The sequence below is a fragment of the Panthera pardus genome, unplaced genomic scaffold (genome assembly GCF_024362965.1).
Source record: "Panthera pardus isolate Hobbes unplaced genomic scaffold, ASM2436296v1 HiC_scaffold_6, whole genome shotgun sequence".
In the NCBI taxonomy this organism is placed as follows: Eukaryota; Metazoa; Chordata; class Mammalia; order Carnivora; family Felidae; genus Panthera; species Panthera pardus.
In genome coordinates this window covers 95,493,936-95,511,709 of record NW_026526991.1, presented here as the reverse complement: position 1 = coordinate 95,511,709, position 17,774 = coordinate 95,493,936, and the positions used below count along the sequence as shown (strand labels likewise).

The window sequence follows — 17,774 nt, the reverse complement described above, 5'->3', positions numbered from 1 at the left end:
TTTTTAGAATCAGGAAAAATGTGGGTTGGGTTGGGTTTTTTTTTCATATATAACAAGTTTTGAGTTCCATCCCTATTATGTGCTAGCTTGTTATGGGAGTTGCCAGGTTGAATGATTAATGGACGTTCTCTGTCCTCAATGAGCCTGCCTCCTTGTGCCAGTTGCCCCTTCCTTGTGTTTGTACTTAACCTTGCCAAGACCTTGTGGGATTCTAAGTCGTTTCTGAAGCCAGTGTCATTCAGTTATGTAACTCTGAACGCCAATAACAACTGTAGTCTGTACCATGTGACTTAGTTATTGGTGGTATGCAATTGTTGACTCTTGAACTGTTTCAAATGAATATTCTTTAAAAAAAAAAGACTAAGTTTTTTTTTTGTTTTTTTTTTTTTAAAGAAAAACCATTCTAGGGGCTCCTGGGTGGCTCAGTTGTTTGAACGTCCAACTCTTGATTTTGGCTCAAGTCATGATCCCAGGGTCCTGGGATGGAGCCCGGCATCACGCTGAGCATAGAGCCTGCTTGGGATTCTTTCTCTCTCTCTCTCTCTCCCTCTGTCCCACTTTCTGCACGCATGTGCACTCTCTCTCTCTCTCTCTCTCTCAAAAGAAAAAAAAAGAAAAAGAAAAGCCATTCTTAATATTTTAATACTCCTTAAGTTGGCTAACTAGCACACGTTATGTGCAATAAATATTAGTTTTCTGGTTAAAATTCACTTTGTCACCATAGAACTAACTTTCCCATAACCACCGTCCATTTGTTTCTCATGGACCTGTTTGCCTAACATCTAAACGGCCAATTCTTCCTTCACTTTTATGAAATTAGCCTTAATTCCTCTTTCCCCACCTCACACTTCCTTCACCTTCTTGTTTTACTGGCCAGCTCTCAAGGTTTCAAGATCACACATATGGCCATAAATGTCTCTTTCAGTTAAGAATCTGGATAGAATGTGAAATCATATTTAACTGTCTTCTTTCATATACATAGGGAATTCTATCTTTAAAGTGTGAAAAAAAGGGGGGTCGGGAGCAGCGTCTGAGTGGCTCAGTTGGTTAAGCATCAGGCTTTGGCTCAGGTCATGATCTCATGGTTCATGGGTTTGAGCCCTGCATCGGGCTCTGCATGGAGCCTGCTTTGGATCCTCTGCCCCACCCCCCCGCCCCTCTCTCTCTCTCTCTGTACTCATCTCTCAAAATAAATAAACGTTGAAAAACTAGTAATAAAATAAAATTGTGGGGGAAAATGAGTTTTTGTGGCTTCTATGGCTGGGGTTAGAGTCAGTCTTTAAAGCCTTGCCAGTGGTTCCATTTGAAATATAATCTTTGAGTCACAGAGGAGAAGTAACATGATACAGTGTGAGGCTAGGAGAGCCAGGGTTCGGATCTCAGCTCAACTGGCAGGGACCATTAGCAAAATACATCGTGTTTCCCTGAGCCTGTTTCCTCATCTGTAAAATGGGAATCATAACACCTGCTTCTCAGTGTCTTTAAGATTAAATGCGTTACAATAGCTGCCACGTACATATTAGGTGGTCAGTAAACATTTGTTAACCTGATGAAATGTAAAGAACTTGCAGAACTATCAGGAAAACACCCACCTAATTGCCCCAAAGGGCAGTGAGAGTTTTTGATAAAGGAGGTAGAACTACTTTTAGTCAAATTGCATGGGCAAAGGTCAACCCCTCCTTCAGTTAAAAAGCTGGGGGCAGGGCTTAACCAGGAAGTGTAGTCCTTCCGTAAGCCTCCCTTCAGCCTTACTAGTCCCAAACCTGAAGCAGCTACAGTCAGATGGGATCTTGGGTCACATGAGCCTCCCTAAATGAGAAGCCAAGAAGACTGGGTGAACGTTTCCTCTTAAGTTTTGTGGAGAGAGACTCAGGTACAGAAATACCTTGCTGCCTACCTGACCTGAAGCAGGAAAAACCACTGACAGCTGCGTTCCCAGGTAACACCAGGGGGCACCAGTGTTCCCAGGAGGACCCAGTCTGGATTTTCAGTCCTGGGTTTGCTAAAGGAGGCAAATCCAACCAGGGGAGAGGTTTACTGGGTTTATTAAAAAGTTCTTAACATGTAAACTCGGAAGCCAAATGACAGCGAAGAATCTAGTTTGTTGGGGTTTCCAGAAAAAGGAGAGAGAAAGAAGTATTAGGTTTCTCTTTCATTTCTCCTTTGCTGTAGAAGGTTTGAAATAGCTCAGTTAAGCATATGTAACTGGCTGGATCATGTATAACACTATGCAGTCCTCTCTCATTGTAGGACAAGGTGTATGATGGAGTGACAGCCGGTCAGGGGCCAAGAGCCCACGGAGGTGCTGTCTCCTAGAGCAGGGAGGGGGCTGAGGACGGGAATCCCCGGGTTTGTGCCCAGGGTCCTGGGCACCTTGTGGGAACGTGGTCTAGCTCTGGCAGACCCTCACTGGCAAGGCCCAGGTAAAATGGGAAATCCCTCTCCCTCCCCTCTAGAAAGCTCCCTCCTGTCTGAGCCCACCCCCACCCCCCACCCCCTGCCCTGTTAGAGCCTCAGTCCTTTTGTATAGCTGAAGTGCTCTAAGGCTCTGTCTCTCAGGTTCCCTTCTGTTGTGGGAAGTGAAGATATTTTTAGCTCATTTCACCATTAGGATTACAAAACGTGTCCTCCTCGGAGATGGCAAACAGGGGAGAGGCATGGAGGTATAAAGCTGTCTGGAGTTCAGGGAGGAAGGAAAAGACAGCCTCTGAAGGGCACAGGGGCCACAGGGTGCTGAAGGGAAGGCTCGAGGCAACCAGACAAAATTCAGCTGACAGTTAGGTCTGGGAACCCCCTGGGGGATGAGTGTCTGTGTACAGGTGCACGTGGCACCCGGGCCTCATCTGTACATCCAGAGCTGGTGGAAGTAGGCTCGTGGGCTGAGCCCTCCACGGCCTTGGCCTTCGAACCGGGCAGACCCGCACGCAGCAAACTGAGCTCAATTCTGTCAGGCTCGCTTCGGCCACCAGTCACGGCAGCCTCCGTGCCGGAACCACAAGAGGCACACGTGCTTGTCCGTTACCTGCCACGGGGAGGGAAGTGAAATCCAGCCTCAGCAGTGAATCCACCGCTAGAAATCCCCAGAAGTGTGTCCGTCTGGTGATGAGAGCTAAGGACCTTCCCGAAGTTTCGGACTTCGCAGCTGAACATACAGTGCCGCCCACACAGCCCTCTGGGCAGGGGCTCCCAAAGGGAGAGGGGACACCGGGGGACTTTGGCCATTTAGGAGGGGTGAGGGGAGGGAGGACCCGTAAGAGAGGGAAGAGAGGCCAACGCTCTCGGACCTTGCTTGTGAAAGTAGGTTTGCCGTGGTTTGTTATGGATAAGGAGAGTGGATATAGACCGAGGGTGGAGCAGCAGGGCTGAGGATCCTGAGTCACTGAGTTAGAATAAGCCTCACGGGTCTTACCGTGTAGCCAATCCCCCAGTCCAGGCTCTGAACCAGCCGGGGGGTGGGGGGGGGCACCCAGGGCTTCCTTCCGGCCACATGCAGAATATTTATGGTGTGAGTTTCCATAAATTCAAAAGTTGGGCTTTTCATACAGAGAAAGACAGATACCATATATTTTCTCTCTTATGTGGATCCTGAGAAACTTAACAGAAACCCATGGGGGAGGGGAAGGGAAAGAAAAAAAAAGAGGTTATAGTGGGAGAGAGCCAAAGCATAAGAGACTCTTAAAAACTGAGAATAAACTGAGGGTTGATGGTGGGTGGGAGGGAGGGGAAAGTGGGTGATGGGTATTGAGGAGGGCACCTTTTGGGATGAGCACTGGGTGTTGTATGGAAACCAATTTGACAATAAATTTCATATATTGAAAACAAAAATAAAATAAATAAAAAGTTGGGCGGCTTTTACTTTCCACAGGAATAGCTGAGAGCAGAAGGGACCCAACAGGTGATACACTAACGCAATCCTGCTTTAAAACAAGCCTTAGCTATAAAGTTAACGGCTCTCCCTTCGTTTACAATGAGGATCAGTAGAGGGCAAGACCCTACGCTTGTCAAATGCATTTAACGTGTCTGAACTGACACTTTCATGTCTCCACTATTTTATTTTAGCCCAGTGCTTTGCGGGCGCTGGTCACAGACTCCCCACCTCCAATACCCCCCCCCGCCCCACCGTAGGGCTGCCTCATCTGGGCCAATACCTGAGCCCTGTGATGCTTTCGGCTTCTCTCTCATTTTCAGACTTGCCCTTTGGCTGGGCCAAGGGCTCCGTCCCTTTCTAGCTTGTAACACGACAAAAATCTCTTCTTTCACGTGGAAAGACTGTGTGCTCCATCTTGACCTCAGTAATTTTCCCCTTTTCTGCTCTTGCTCCTGAGTCAGCATCTAGCAAACTCTTTTCGTAAAGAGGTCAGACCCCACTTCTCTCAATCAGTGCCACACACACGCGCGCGCGCACACACACGCATGCGTGCACATGCACACACACAATTTTAAAGTCGTCCCACTACGTTAGAAAGGTTTGGGGTTTTTTAACTTACGTGCAGGTTTCTTCAGAAGCATAGTATGGCTTGAGGAGAGGGCTCACTCTCCCACCCAGGACATAGTTCCCACAGGACCTGAGTGCCTTCCCTGCCCAGAGCCATCCTGAGCGGCCCAATTCAAAAGGAAGCTTCCATTTTAAAACCTGATCACTTCTCTCGGGACACAGTCCAGCTCTGGGCTGTTGCCTGAGCTCGCCTCCTGCCACACCAAGTGGGCTCTCCCAGTTCTGACCACCTATCCTGCTCTTGCCTCACTCTTTCTGGCTTATTCTCCTGCTCCTCTCAGGCTGCTCACTCTCTCCCTTGGTCCATCTCAGTCACTTACTTTTACCTCAGTTCTCAACATCTTACATGCATACGGTTGCCAGATTTGCATAAAAATGCATGACATCCAGGGGCGCCTGGGTGGCTCAGTTGGTCAAGTGTCCGACTTGGTCATGATCTCATGGTTCGTAGGTTCAAGCCCCGCGTCGGGCTCTGTGCTGACAGCCCAGAGCCTAGATCCTGCTTCGGATTCTGTGTCTCCCTCTCTCTCTGTTCCTCCTTCACTCATGCTCTGTCTCTCTCTCTCAAAAATAAATAAACATCAAAAAAAAATTTTTTTAATGCGAGACATCCAATTTAGTTTGCATTTCAGATAAACAACAAATACTTTGCTCTAAGTATAAGCATGTTCCATACAATATTTGGGACATATTTATACTAAAAAATATTTGCTTATCTGAACTTCAAATTTAATAGGATGTCCTGCATTTTATCTGGCAGTTCTATAATCATTTTTTATTCATTCATCAAATATTCATAGAGAACTTACATGTGTCAGGCATGGTGCTTCGTGCTGGGAAAGCCAGCCAGGTTCCAGTCTTCATATCTTACAGAATATATACTTTACACACACACACACACACACACACACACACACACCATATACATATATATGTGTATAAAAGGGTGGCTTTTGTGCTAAGCCAAATATTTGTATGTCACTAGTTTTCTTGATTGCTGCATTTGATGAGGTTGCTTTTATAAACGCTAATATTTATTTACAAAAAGGTAACCTATTAAAATAATATAATTGTAATAAAGAATAATGCCAATATTTCTTGCACATTTATCATCTACCATGCACTATTTTAAGTGATTTACACACACTAATTCTTTGTATCCACATACAAACTTGACAAAGCGGGTTTGTTTGTTTCATTACTTTGGTTTTGTTTTTTGAGAGAGAGACCGCGAGAAGGGGAAGGGGCACAAAGAGAATCTTCTGTAAGCTCCGTGCCCAGTGCAGAGCTCGACTCCAGTCCAGGCCTCACCTCATGACCACTGTGACATCATGACCCAAACTGAAATCCAGAGTCAGACACTCAACCAACTGAGCCACCCAGTCGGCCCCTAAGTAGGGTTTTTTTTTTTAATCCCCATTTTGCAAATGGGAAAATGGAGGCATAAATAAATTAAGAAATGCGCCCAGTCACACAGCTCATAAGCAGAAGACCCAGCATGTGACCTAGGTTCTCTAAATCAAGAAGCCAGCATGTAAACCACTACTTTGTATGGACCACCACTTGTTTTAAGGATTTTCACTTTGTAATTTAGTCCTCCTACATGGTCAATGAGTTAGATAATATGAGTCATATTTTATAAATAGGAAAACAACACCTCAGAGAGGTTAGTGATTCGCTTCAGACCCTTTACCAATAAGTGAAAAAGCAGTTTTCCAATCTCTCTTCCTCACTGCAAATGCCGCAACCTCCCCATGCCATCTGAAACCCCCTTGGAGCTTAACTAAAGCAGCATTGCCCAAAGTGAGTTTCATAAATATTCTTTAATGAAAGACTTATCCAGGCACTTGTTCAAACACTTAAGTTCTATTCTAAATGCTTTACAAATATTAACTAATTCAATCTCCAAAACGGTATGAAATAGGTACTGTCATCACACCCATTTTAAACATGAGAAACTGAGGCATGGAGGCAAGTCACATGACTGCTAGTGGCAGAGCCAGGATTTGAACCCAGTCTGTCTCCAAATAGGAAAAAACATTCCACAAGCCATTGTCAAGTGCCTTTTTGCTCCAGGCTTTATTGTAGGCACTGGGCATGGGGCTGAGACAAAAGAGCACACAGACATGCCTGCCCTCATGGGGTTTATATTCTGTTGAGGAGGAAAGAATACATCTAGACAAACTTGGGAAAGGATCCTACTTGGGGGGGTGGCTAACACCGTACCAGGAAGAGGCAAACAGTTGACCTTTGAGACCATGTGGCGGGGGAGGGCGGGAATATGGGGGGCGGGGGGAGACAAAGGTGGAGAAGCAGCGGGAAGGAGCATGTGCGTTGTGGAGTTGTTGAAGTGACTCCAGACAGCAAAAGTTTCACTGTGGTGCATCACGTGACTGTGAAATTGGGAGATGGTGAGGGAAGAAAGATTGTCAAAGCCTGGAATAGGACAGGGATATGAGGAAACATAAGGGAGGAGGAAGCATAGTGGTTCTGACCCCTACCTCACGCCACAGCTCTCAAGCTTTACTCATGTTCAGTTACCTGAGGCAGGTGTCTGGAGCTCAGAAGTCATGTAAATACGCCTGTGTGTGTAGGAGGCAGTTCAGATCTAGCAAGTCTTCCTTGGCCACCCTGGGAAATCCATTTCTGTCCCCTCCATGTGCACCTTGATGTTCTGGCACAGCCCCCTGCAGCCCCTCCCAGCCTCGCTTCTGTCAGAACTCACCCAGACAGGGGCCATTGCTCTCTCAGGCCAAGGGGCCTTTCCTCAGATGAATGGCTTCTATACCAGCCTCTCACAAATAAAAGAGAGGAAACAAAAGTGGAAAGAGGAAGCACTGGCAGGCAGGCAGGGGAGATATTTCAGCCACAACACCTCCTTCAAACAGTAGAACCTTCGGGAAAAGTTAGAGAATATTGGACGAGGCAACGAAGGACCAAAGAAATTAAGTAACTTGTCCAAGAACATTGCACGTTAGAAGCTGAGCCAGCCCCAACCATCAGCCTCCAGACAATTTATTTGTACCCTGTCTCACTGCCTCAAACCCTGTCTGCGGTTAGGGTCCCATTTCTTTGTGAGTTCGTCTCGCTAGAAGAGGAAATAGTGGAGAGAAAAGGAGGAATAGATAGGCCGGTGGATCCCATGAATATCACCACAGCTTACTTATTATCATCAGCTTCCATGCCTAAGTAGGACCATGGAGGGAAGGGAACATGGTTAAAAGCCACCTCAAGAACAGAGTCAGAGGGCCTGGGGGATAACAGTTGTACTAGACAAAAAAATTATAGCCACCATTTTTGAGTCAGATTCTGGTGGGACTTCTCATACATTATCTTATACCCTCACAATATCCCTGCAAGATGATTTCTTATTTTTAATTTACTTACATGAAACTCAGGTTCAGAGAAGTGAAGTAACCTGTCCCAGGTCACACAGCTAGTCAGTTGGAAGGCCAGGAGTTAAGCTTAAATCTCCAGATTGTCAGAGTGAGAAGCCCGTGCTGTTTTCTAGTACAGCAGCTGCCTATGAAATTGTAATCCAGGGGCGCCTGGGTGGCTCAGTCGGTTAAGCGTCCGACTTCAGCTCAGGTCACGATCTCACACTCTGTGAGTTTGAGCCCCGCGTCGGGCTCTGGGCTGATGGCTCAGAGCCTGGAGCCTGCTTCCGATTCTGTGTCTCCCTCTCTCTCTGCCCCTCCCCCGTTCATTCTCTGTCTCTCTTTGTCTCAAAAATAAATAAACGTTAAAAAAAAAAAAAAGAAAAAAGAAATTGTAATCCAATGAGATGGGAGGACGGCACTTTCCGGCATCAGGAACAAAATGGAAAATGTAGTCCTTAACATCTAACAGAAGAAAACAGAGTATATTATTTGCAAAAAAAGAAATGGTTTCCTAGGGGCGCCTGGGAGGCTCAGTCTGTTAAGTGTCTGACTCTTGATTTCGGCTCACGTCATGATCTCACAGTTCGTGAGTTCGAGCCCCGTGTCAGGCTCCTTGCTCACAGTGCGGAGCCTGCTTGAGAGTCTCTCTTCCCCTCTCTCTCTGCCCCTCCCCCTGCTCATGCACAGGAGCACTCTCTCTCTCTCTCTCTGTCTCGAAAATAAACATTTTTTAAAAAATGAAATTATTTCCTAGCAGGAAACCAAAAAAGGTGATATTTCATGAAAGCTTTAATTGGAGAAAATCATTTTATTATACATGTCCAGTTATTCATTCAGAAATAAAGATGAAATCCTTCCATTCCATCATCTTAGTGCTCGGATTGATCTTCCCAAAACCTGCCAGTGACTACATCACTCTCCCACCAAATCTTTGAAAAGCTCCCTGCTGCCTCCATCAGTGCTCTTCAAAGCTGTAAAAATAGCAGGATTTTTTTCAAATGAGATATTTTTAAGTTTATTTATTGATTTATTTTGAGAGTGAGAGAGAGAGAGAGCACACGCTCATGCAAGAGTGCATGCTCTAGCGGGGAAGGGGCAGAGAGAGAAGGAGAGAATCCCAAGAAGGCTCCGAGGCAGGGCTCGAACTCACGAACCATGAGATCATGACCTGAGCCAAAACCAAGAGTCAGAAGCTTAACTGACTGAGCCACCCAGGCGCCCCCGGGTCTTACCTGGGATCCCAAGATGGCAGGAGGTAGAAGCAGACCTATGCAAGCCAGTGGAGACGGTAAAGGAAGAAGGAAGAGAGGATGGGAAGGGTCAGAGACCCCAGTTATTTCCCTCCTGAGTTAGCCTCCCCCTTTGCCCAACTACCCTCCCCAGGAAGTCCTTTGACTGCCTTCTGAGGTCTCAGGTCTCAGGCTCCTTTTGGGAAGTACTGACTGATCAGAGTGAGAAAACGCAGAGCATTTAGCCGCAGGTTCAAAGGCCCCCATAGTTGGCCCCACTGCCATTTCACTTACTGTCCCTCTATCCCTCAACCTCAGCTGCTCACAAAGCGCCTACATGTGTCTGTCACCCCTCTCGCCACTCTGCAAATACATCCTAAACTCCACCACAGTCTGCCCTCTGCCCACCCTGTTCTTAGCCCCCATACCCACCCACCCGCGTGAACCCTCTCTATGTGTCCTAGAGGCTTCGCTTGCCCTCTCTGGGCAGGTGTTCCCCACCCCCACCACCCCCCTCCCCGCACTGGCTACCTGCACCTCTGATCTGGCTCCTCGCCCGCTCTCTTCGTGTGGAGCTGTCTCTGTGCCTTCTCTCTCCCTTGTCTCTGAGGCTGTGCTTTCAGAAAGAACCCTGCGTTTTCCGCGTCCGATGCCTCCCTGCCTCTCTGCGTGGAAAGAACAGGTGCTCGAGGAACGTTCGCGGCACTCCACCCACCTCTCTGGACCTACAGAGAGTAGCGCACCCACAGGTCAAAGGACACGTGTGGACTTTGTTGTTGCAGGGTCGCCATGTGCGCCACCAGTGCCTGGGACCTGGAGGAGATCCCCCTGGACGATGACGACCCAAACAGCTTAGAATTCAAAATCCTGGCGTTCTACGCCAAACACCACGTCTTCAAGAACCCGCCGGATGCCTCCTCCCCAAGGCCACCGAGAACAAGAAGTTTGTCCCAGAGAGGACTGGGGAGTTGGCCAGCAAACGACTCGTGGACACAAGTGTCATGGGCTTGGAGAACTTCCCCATCCCCTGAGCAGGCCACAAACCTGGGCAAGAAAAAGTCGTCTTGGAGAGCACTCTTTGGAGTGGTAGAGAAGGAGGAAAATGAACAGAGCCTGCCTAGGGCCCGCTTGGAGGGTCAGGCGATACCAGAGCCTCACGGTCCCAGTCATTCAAGGGCTAGGTCCCTTTCTAACATGGGACAGCACAGAGAGCATGAAGGTAGGATTGGGGGATTCTTCTCTCCCACAACAAGATCTTCCCCTTCTTTGTGTGTCTGGTGGTCCATCTCCTCCCAGCTGGTAATGTGGGCTGAGGGAGGGCACGCCATTGTGCCTCAGTTTCCCCACTTATTAATATTCAATAATAATTGCCCTGCTTTTCTCAAGACCGAGCAGGAAGTAAGAGAATGGCAGCAAAGGGTGACAGAACAGGTTTTCTGGCTCCACTGCCTATAAATAAGCTTGCTGCCCAAACTCCCGATCCTCTGTGCCAAGGAGCCCTACACAGGGGTTGAGACTGCCACACTTCTGGAGGTAAGCCGACTCACCTCCCTGGGCCTCTGTTTCCATCTGTACATTGGGGTGTCCCACCCTCCCTACCTCTTAGGGTGGATGGAAAGATCTGGTAGCTGCATGCAAAAATACTTTTCAAAGTATAAGGCCCTCTGTGGGGAGAAAACACACCACGAAGAAGCATTTTGACAAAACCTTCCCCTCAGTAGAACAAAATACATTTTGTCATTTGTCTCAGGACAATGGAACATTTTCACAAAGGGCCTTAGCATACAGTTACCCTCCATCAACAAGCTTCGGCATAAGTATCTTCTTCCCTTTCAGCAGTGCCCAGTGCCCGCTGCCCACATTTTAAAAGAAGCGCCCACTCCTGCTGGGCTTGATGGCTGGGGTAAATTGTCAATAATTAGTCAACAGGTGGCAGTAATGTCTCAATTTTAAAACGGTGTGACCGTCCCCGGCTTACTTGGAGAATCAACCCCCGCTGGGTCGTTTTCTATCCCTCACGATGATCAAGGAAACGTTTATTTCCCGCTGGACTTTAAAATTTTAGAACCGGAGAAGTTGGGGGTGAGGTTATCTGGGGAACTCCTCCTCTCTGCACCCCACCCCCCTGCCATGGGTACAACAAGCTCCCGCTGGGGATGGTAGCTGAGCTCTGGAGCATACAGAACCCTGTGGACACACCTACATAGACTTTTCTGCTTGGCTGTCCCCTGGATTTTTCCGAGAGACAGGGGCACTTTTTACAGACCTTAATCCTCTGGTTTCCTGAGACAAATGACATTCTGTATTTTGATAACACTGAAGTGTCATTTGACCTTTTTTATTTACTAAAATTCTAAGATCTTTGTATAGACATAGATAGCTCTAAAATAGTAGAAACGGTCACTTCCCAAGGAGGCCTTGCTGTAGACACTTAGACTCGGTGTATATTCCCTTCCAACACTTCTCTTGCCCGCTTTCTTATTTGGTCAATTACGTGGGTGGTCTGTTGGTTTTTCATCGGATGTGACTCAAGAGAGTCTCATGTTCTACTTCTATTTTACCACGCATAAATCAGAGCTTAGCAGCTGGTGTCACCTGGGTTCTTTTAACTGAAGTTCACAATTTAGCCCTCGCTGCTGTTTCCAGGACCCGGACCCAGGCTTAAGTCAGAACTGTAAGGTTACGTCCCAAGATCAAAGTCTAGAAGCAAGAGGTCTTAGGAAGTAGAAAAATGGCGTCAGTGCCAATCTTAGAAACTACAAACCCAGGTTCTTTGACCCGTGAACCCTTGTTTGTCCACAGCTAGGATTCGCTAAATGTGGAATGATTCCTAGTCTGCCATCCCTAGGCTAGTAACTTCCAACCTCAAAGTCACCTTATATTCCAAAGTGGCTGCTGAGACTCCGGCCATCATCTCTCCATTTCAGGCAGGAAGAAGAGGAAGCAAGTGGTGGGAGGTGGGGCGGGGAACAAAAGGGTGTCTTTTTCTAGATAATTCAGTTCCGTTTTAGAGAGCTTTCTTGGAACTGCACTCAACTTTTCTTACATCTCACTGGCCACTCTTTAGTGTAAAGAAGGCTGGGAAATGTAGTCTGTGCAGCTGAGCCCATTGCTGCCTGTGACATTTCAGGGGTCTCTTGCTAAGGCAGAAGAAAATGGATTCTGGGAAGGAAGTAGCAGTCTCAACCATAGGGAAACACCCTGCCCCTTCTCTTTAAAACAAATGCCTCCAGGGGGTGCCTGGGTGGCTCAGTTGGTTGAGCGGTTGAGCATCTCACTCTCGGTTTACTCATGGTCTCATGGCCTGAGTCGGGCTCTACACTGGCAGCATGGAGGCTGCTTGGGATCCTCTCTCTTTCCCTCTCTCTCTGCCCCTCCCCCACTGGTGCTGTCTCTCTCTCTCAAAATAAATAAATAAACTTTAAGATAAATAAATACATGCATCCACAAAACAAATGCCTCAGGCCAAAGGCTGGATGCCAAGTCCTCCGGCTGTGCTCTCTCGCTCTCCTTATAGTGACATCACCTCCCCCAAAAATAGACCCCAAAGGACGGGCAGCCGTTCTGTCCTCTCCCCACCCCCATCCAATTCCCCCTTGCCTATCGGATGAGATCGACTCCAACAAGAAGGGAATCTTTTTTTTTTTTTCTCAGAGTTTAAAATTTAGGTATTTATTTTAATTAATGAGAATCTTATTAAGGAGGACGCTTGTTGGGATGCGCACTGGGTGTTGTATGTGAATGATCCATCACTAAATTCTCCCGAAACCAATACTACCCTATATGTCAGCTAACTAGAATTTAAATACAAACTTGGAAGAAAATAAAGAAATAAAATGGGCATCTTAGCTAGAGCTGGTTCATCTGAGTCTAAATGTACTTGCTCATACTTTTCCCTGCACGAATGTCACCTGCCTCTCTCCCTCCGTGCCCACCAATTCATAGAAAGCAATGCACTGTAAGCAGGTGAGTCAGATTGGGTATTCCCAGGCCGCCAGCGGTCTCCTGATCGCCCTGCCACATGACGGGGGCTGGGGGATAAGGAGGGACAGCCTTTGGGGCCTCTGTCTGCCTCCTTCAAGTACAAGATGGGCACAGTGTGGCTTTCTGGTAGAAGAGCCATGCGCTGATCACCCCAGACAGGCCGCACGAGGTTACAGAGGGGGAAAAAAATCCCCATCTTCTGCCGATACAAGGGAAGGCTCCCAGATACAAGAGGCTCTGGGATCCAGCCTCTTGCCATTTCCTTGTCAGGGGCCATGGTGGCCAGCGTTCAAGAGAGGAGGCTGGTTGGGCCGCAATAAGGTGGAAAGTATATATTTGGTTTGGCTGTTAAAACGGGAAGGAAAAGCATCCATCCTTCTCTCCTTGACTCTCTAATACTTCTCTCTCAATTCACTCCTTATTATCTCTTTTTGAACCCTGTGAACCAAACATGAAAAATACGGCTTTTTAAGGAAACCATTATGCCTTTTTTTTTTTTTTTTTAAGGAAGGCATTGTGGACAAAGCATTAGTTCCCATGGTCTTCCAGTGATGCCCAGAGGGTGAAGGGGGAGCACTAAACTCCCATACTGTGGAGGAATCCAGGGACAGAGTCAGAAGTCACATTGGCAGCTCCGTAGGATGTCAAAGCATGGGACAGGATCCCTCCTGGGACCCAGGCTATGCCTCTCTTAGCCATCTTCATTTACAAAGCCCAGGAATTCCTCTGGGCACCCCAACCTTCTGGCCCAAACCCCACTGTGTTGCTTTCTTCAAGTGTGTGAATGGGATAACGTTTTCCAAATACTACTTGGGCTCCGTAGGGCATCAAAGACAGAGCTGCACACATTTCTAAAACTTAAGAACTTAGCGACAAATCAACAATGAAAATTTTAGTCCCAAATAACTCAGCAATACCACCTGCTCCACCCCACCCCCCATCCCTGATGAAAAGCAGAGCTGACTCGTCCCTTCACAGGCTAGGACCTTCAGGGGGCCTTTAATTCAGGGGGCTAGGATATTTAAACCTTCATGCCCCCACATGCTTTATTCTATAGTAATGTGTGCAAATACATACATCTTTTCCTGGATTATAAATTCTTGAAAGCCGTGGACTGCACTTTATGTCCCCTGGTGTACCTATCAGCGTTAATTGGATGTTTCCCATTAGACCAGGAGGAGAGAGAAGACGTGTCACTTTAAGACCAAGGGGAGTTCAGTGTTGACTTGATAATGGGCTTGAGTAATGAATATGGTCTGAGAGCAGGGATATTTCTCTTTCCTCAGTGACCAACCCCCAAAGGCTTGTCAAACTCTTGAATGCCCTCCTCTGCACGTAGGGGCCAGCTCTCCCAAGATATAAAGAATGTCCTCCCCCCCCAAAAAAAGAATAAAAATAAAAGCATAATGAGGATTCCCTCAAGCAAAGAACTAAGCACTTTCTTTTGTGTTTCTTCCCTTGCAAAGGGGAAAGGGGACCCTAATTTTGCAAGACTTCAAAAAGAGGGTGCAGAAGGGCAATTGTTTCAAGGTGGCAATCATTCCTCTGTGCGCTCCTCCCCCATCCCAGCCTCTGCCAGGCAACTGCCAGAGCTTTCTGAAGAATGGCCTCCCCCGCACACACGTCCCCCGGCAGCTTCCTCTCCCTCTAGGCTGGGCTTTTCATTTCGGGCGACCGTGCATACCGATGAGCTAGACCAAGTTCTTCTGGGAAGGGCCGCTCAGCACCATTTGGTCTCGTTTCAGCTGAGGACCCCCAAGTCGTTTCCATTGCCAACCGCGTTGCCGAAATTGTGCATTCCTGGCCCCCAGCCGACGAGGTCCACAGCCAGGCGGCAAGCCGCAAGTCCAAAGGCAGTTTTGTCCATCCGTTCATCCAGCGCCAGGGCTTCCAGCTTCCAGCGCCCAGTGGTAAGAAAGGTAAACCCCCTTCCACGTGCTTGGGTCGTCTGGCCGGGTGTCCGCCAGGCAGAGCTATGCATTCGTGGGTTCGGTCAGCGCAGGGCTCTGCAGTTAGGGGTGTCTGCTGCCCTGGGCCGAGGGCAGGACAGCAGGCTGCTGGAGGCCCCGACCTTTAGCTCTTGAGACCGGCCCAGGCAAGGGCAGTGCGCCAACAGACCGAAGCAACGTGCCAAGCTCAGTGCTAACTGCAAAGCCTCCTGCTGAGGGGGCGGGGGAGCACGAAGCGGCCGCTCAACCTTGTCCACCGAGGGAGATGAGCTATTGGATTTAATCCTGTGGGTGACGATCGCGGGCCGGTTTGCTCCCGGGAATGCCCAGGTTGCGGAGGGAGCACGGGCCCAGGGACTTACAACGTGGCCCTGTGAAACAGCAGGGCGTTGTCAGACACCAGGTCTGGCACACCACGTGTAGCAGAAGCGAGAACTAGTGACCAGAGGGGGGGGGGGTCAGCTGTCACCAAAGCCACAGCCGTAGCGAGGACCAGGAGTTCCCAGCAGATGTGCAGGAATTCTGGAGTTGAACGGGAGCACAACCACGTGCCACAGGAAGAGAAGTTCAGTCCCACTTGCCATCACTGACGACTGTCTCTGCTCGTGGCCCTCCTTCCCCAAACTCCAGCCCAGGGGTGGGACGGAGGGGAGGCGGCCCCAGGATTGCAGTAGCCGAAGTACAAGGCGCAAGTGGCGGCGGCTGCCTGGCCTGCAAGCGGAGCGGTGATGTCGCCTGTCTCGTGCCGCATTGCTGGGACCGCAAACTACCCCTTCCGGGGCTGGAAGAGAAGAGGCCCCTCTGAGTGTGCTAAAAAGTGCCTCCACCTTATTGTGATCCCCTGTGTGTGGAGAGCTGCCCCTGAACCAGCCTCAGGCTGATGCTCGTCTCCTCTGTGCACGTGAGAAATGCCGGCCCTTGTTACAGTGACTCCCAGAGAGAGGGGCTACAGGGGCAGATAAAAACTACCTACACACGGGCCACGGAGACCCGCGTGCTGGTGCCTCCCAGGTGATTTGAGGCTCAGACCCCCCACTTCCCTTGCCTTTCGCTAGACCTTCCTGGGAGGTGATGGGCTGGATTAATTTCCTGGCCTCTCCTTCCCTCTTATCTGGAACACACATGAGGACTCCATGACTTCAAAGATTGTGCCATCAATGAAAAGCACTCCTGTATCAGTAACTGGCGTTTCTCTGTGTGGATTCTGTTCCGTAGCCATGACCGTTTTCCTCATGTTGGGTGGTTAGCATGTTTTGAGATAAGAAAAATCATACTCCACGTCCCCCATTCCCACGTACATACCAACAGGAGCCGTCTCTCTCTCTACCTGCCATTTTAGTCTTTGGAGTGGGAGCACTCCATAAGTGTATTTACTTATACCTCACTTTGTTGTAAAGACAGCATGCAAAGTATACATGTTAGTAAATAAGATTAATCAAATAAATCAATTTGAAAGATAATGTAAAAAGAATGCACTAGCGGGGAAATAGAGGTGGGTTTAGGAATGAGCTTAATTCCCAAAATGCAAGCCAGGAAGACCGTACCCCCTCTTAGCTGGGGCCCATAAATTCGGCTCTGTACTTTCTAGCAGCACAAAGGGGGAATATGACCAATTGGAATTTATGGTGTCCATATGGGAAAAGCAACATCTGCTCAGGAGAATCCTACCAACGAAAAAGAAGGTTCTCCTAAACATCTTCAGAGACAGGACCATGGGTCGTGGAACCAATATCGTCAACGACATTCTTACAGTAAATAAAGTGATGCATTTCATGGTGAGAAGCGGGGCGCTGAGAGAAAAAAGAAGAAAGGAAAGGAGGGGTCTGTAGGAGAGGGCAGCTGGAGTGGTTTGTGCCCCATCAGTCGAAGGAAGGTAAGAGTTAAGTTGCTGAGAATTACAAAGCACATGTCTCCCTCAGTCCCTAACCAGGCTACAAGTATTGTCCCTGGGGGCAAAAAAAAAAAAAAAGTTAAGATGATTTTTCTTCTTAAAAGAAATAACTGGAATTTTCCCCCGACAGATGGAGAAGAGCAAATAATAGCCCAAATCGTTGAGCTGCTGAAATATTCAGGGGATCAGTTGGAAAGAGAGGTATGGAGCTTCTTGAACTAATGTGATTTCTTTTCTGTGCCCACGCACTGGGACAGAGAATGGAAGCGTACTGCAGATTGTATTCCTTTGCAAGTTCTGGTTTCCACTTAGTCCTAAATTTTATTTCCCTTGGAGTCCAAATTCTTCATGCTGGCAGCATCTCAAAAATGAATCACTTTGGAAAACATAAGTAAACCTTCTGGAGCCTCCCTGGAATTTTTGGAAATGAAAAATGTAACTTTGTTATTGCAAGAAAAGACACCAATAAATTAAAATTTGCTGAATAGAATTATGAATCTGGTTCCCCGTGTAACTGATCCTCGGGGAAGTTTAGACTCTTGCATTTGCCCTGCAGTCTGGATATCGATGTCCCACGCCTGCTCCAAGGCTGGAGTCCTTCCCAAAATCTCCCCCGAGAGTGGCTGGACTGTTCTCTGCTCAAGGTCTCTCTCAGCTATTTGGCCGGGGAGGCGGATTAGTGTTACTTGGAGAACTTTGGACTTACTTCCTGCCATTTAGAAGTCAAGACCCATCATTCCCGTCAGGAAAGTGTGAGAGTGTCTTCAGATACAGAGCTGGTGAGCAGGACCCCAGAATTCTGTGCCGTTACCCACAGACTGCTGAGTAGCCTCTGGGGTCAGTCAG

The 17,774-nt window shown here is 48.1% G+C and overlaps 1 protein-coding gene across 3 annotated transcripts in view; it reads left to right on the top strand.

The window, feature by feature from the left end:
* The window catches only part of BCL2L14 (BCL2 like 14), a 37,337-nt gene that overhangs the window by 12,648 nt on the left and 6,915 nt on the right, over positions 1-17,774 (top strand). For 2 of the 3 annotated variants that reach the window (XM_019451983.2, XM_019451984.2), the window contains 3 exons: positions 9,887-10,323; positions 14,834-15,007; positions 17,059-17,129. In XM_019451983.2, coding sequence (XP_019307528.2) covers positions 9,894-10,323; positions 14,834-15,007; positions 17,059-17,129 — 675 coding nt within the window. In that variant the 5' untranslated portion in view covers positions 9,887-9,893. Of the gene's footprint in view, positions 1-1,713; positions 1,940-9,886; positions 10,324-14,833; positions 15,008-17,058; positions 17,130-17,774 lie in introns of those variants that run through there. The other variant, XM_019451982.2, reaches the window with a different exon arrangement.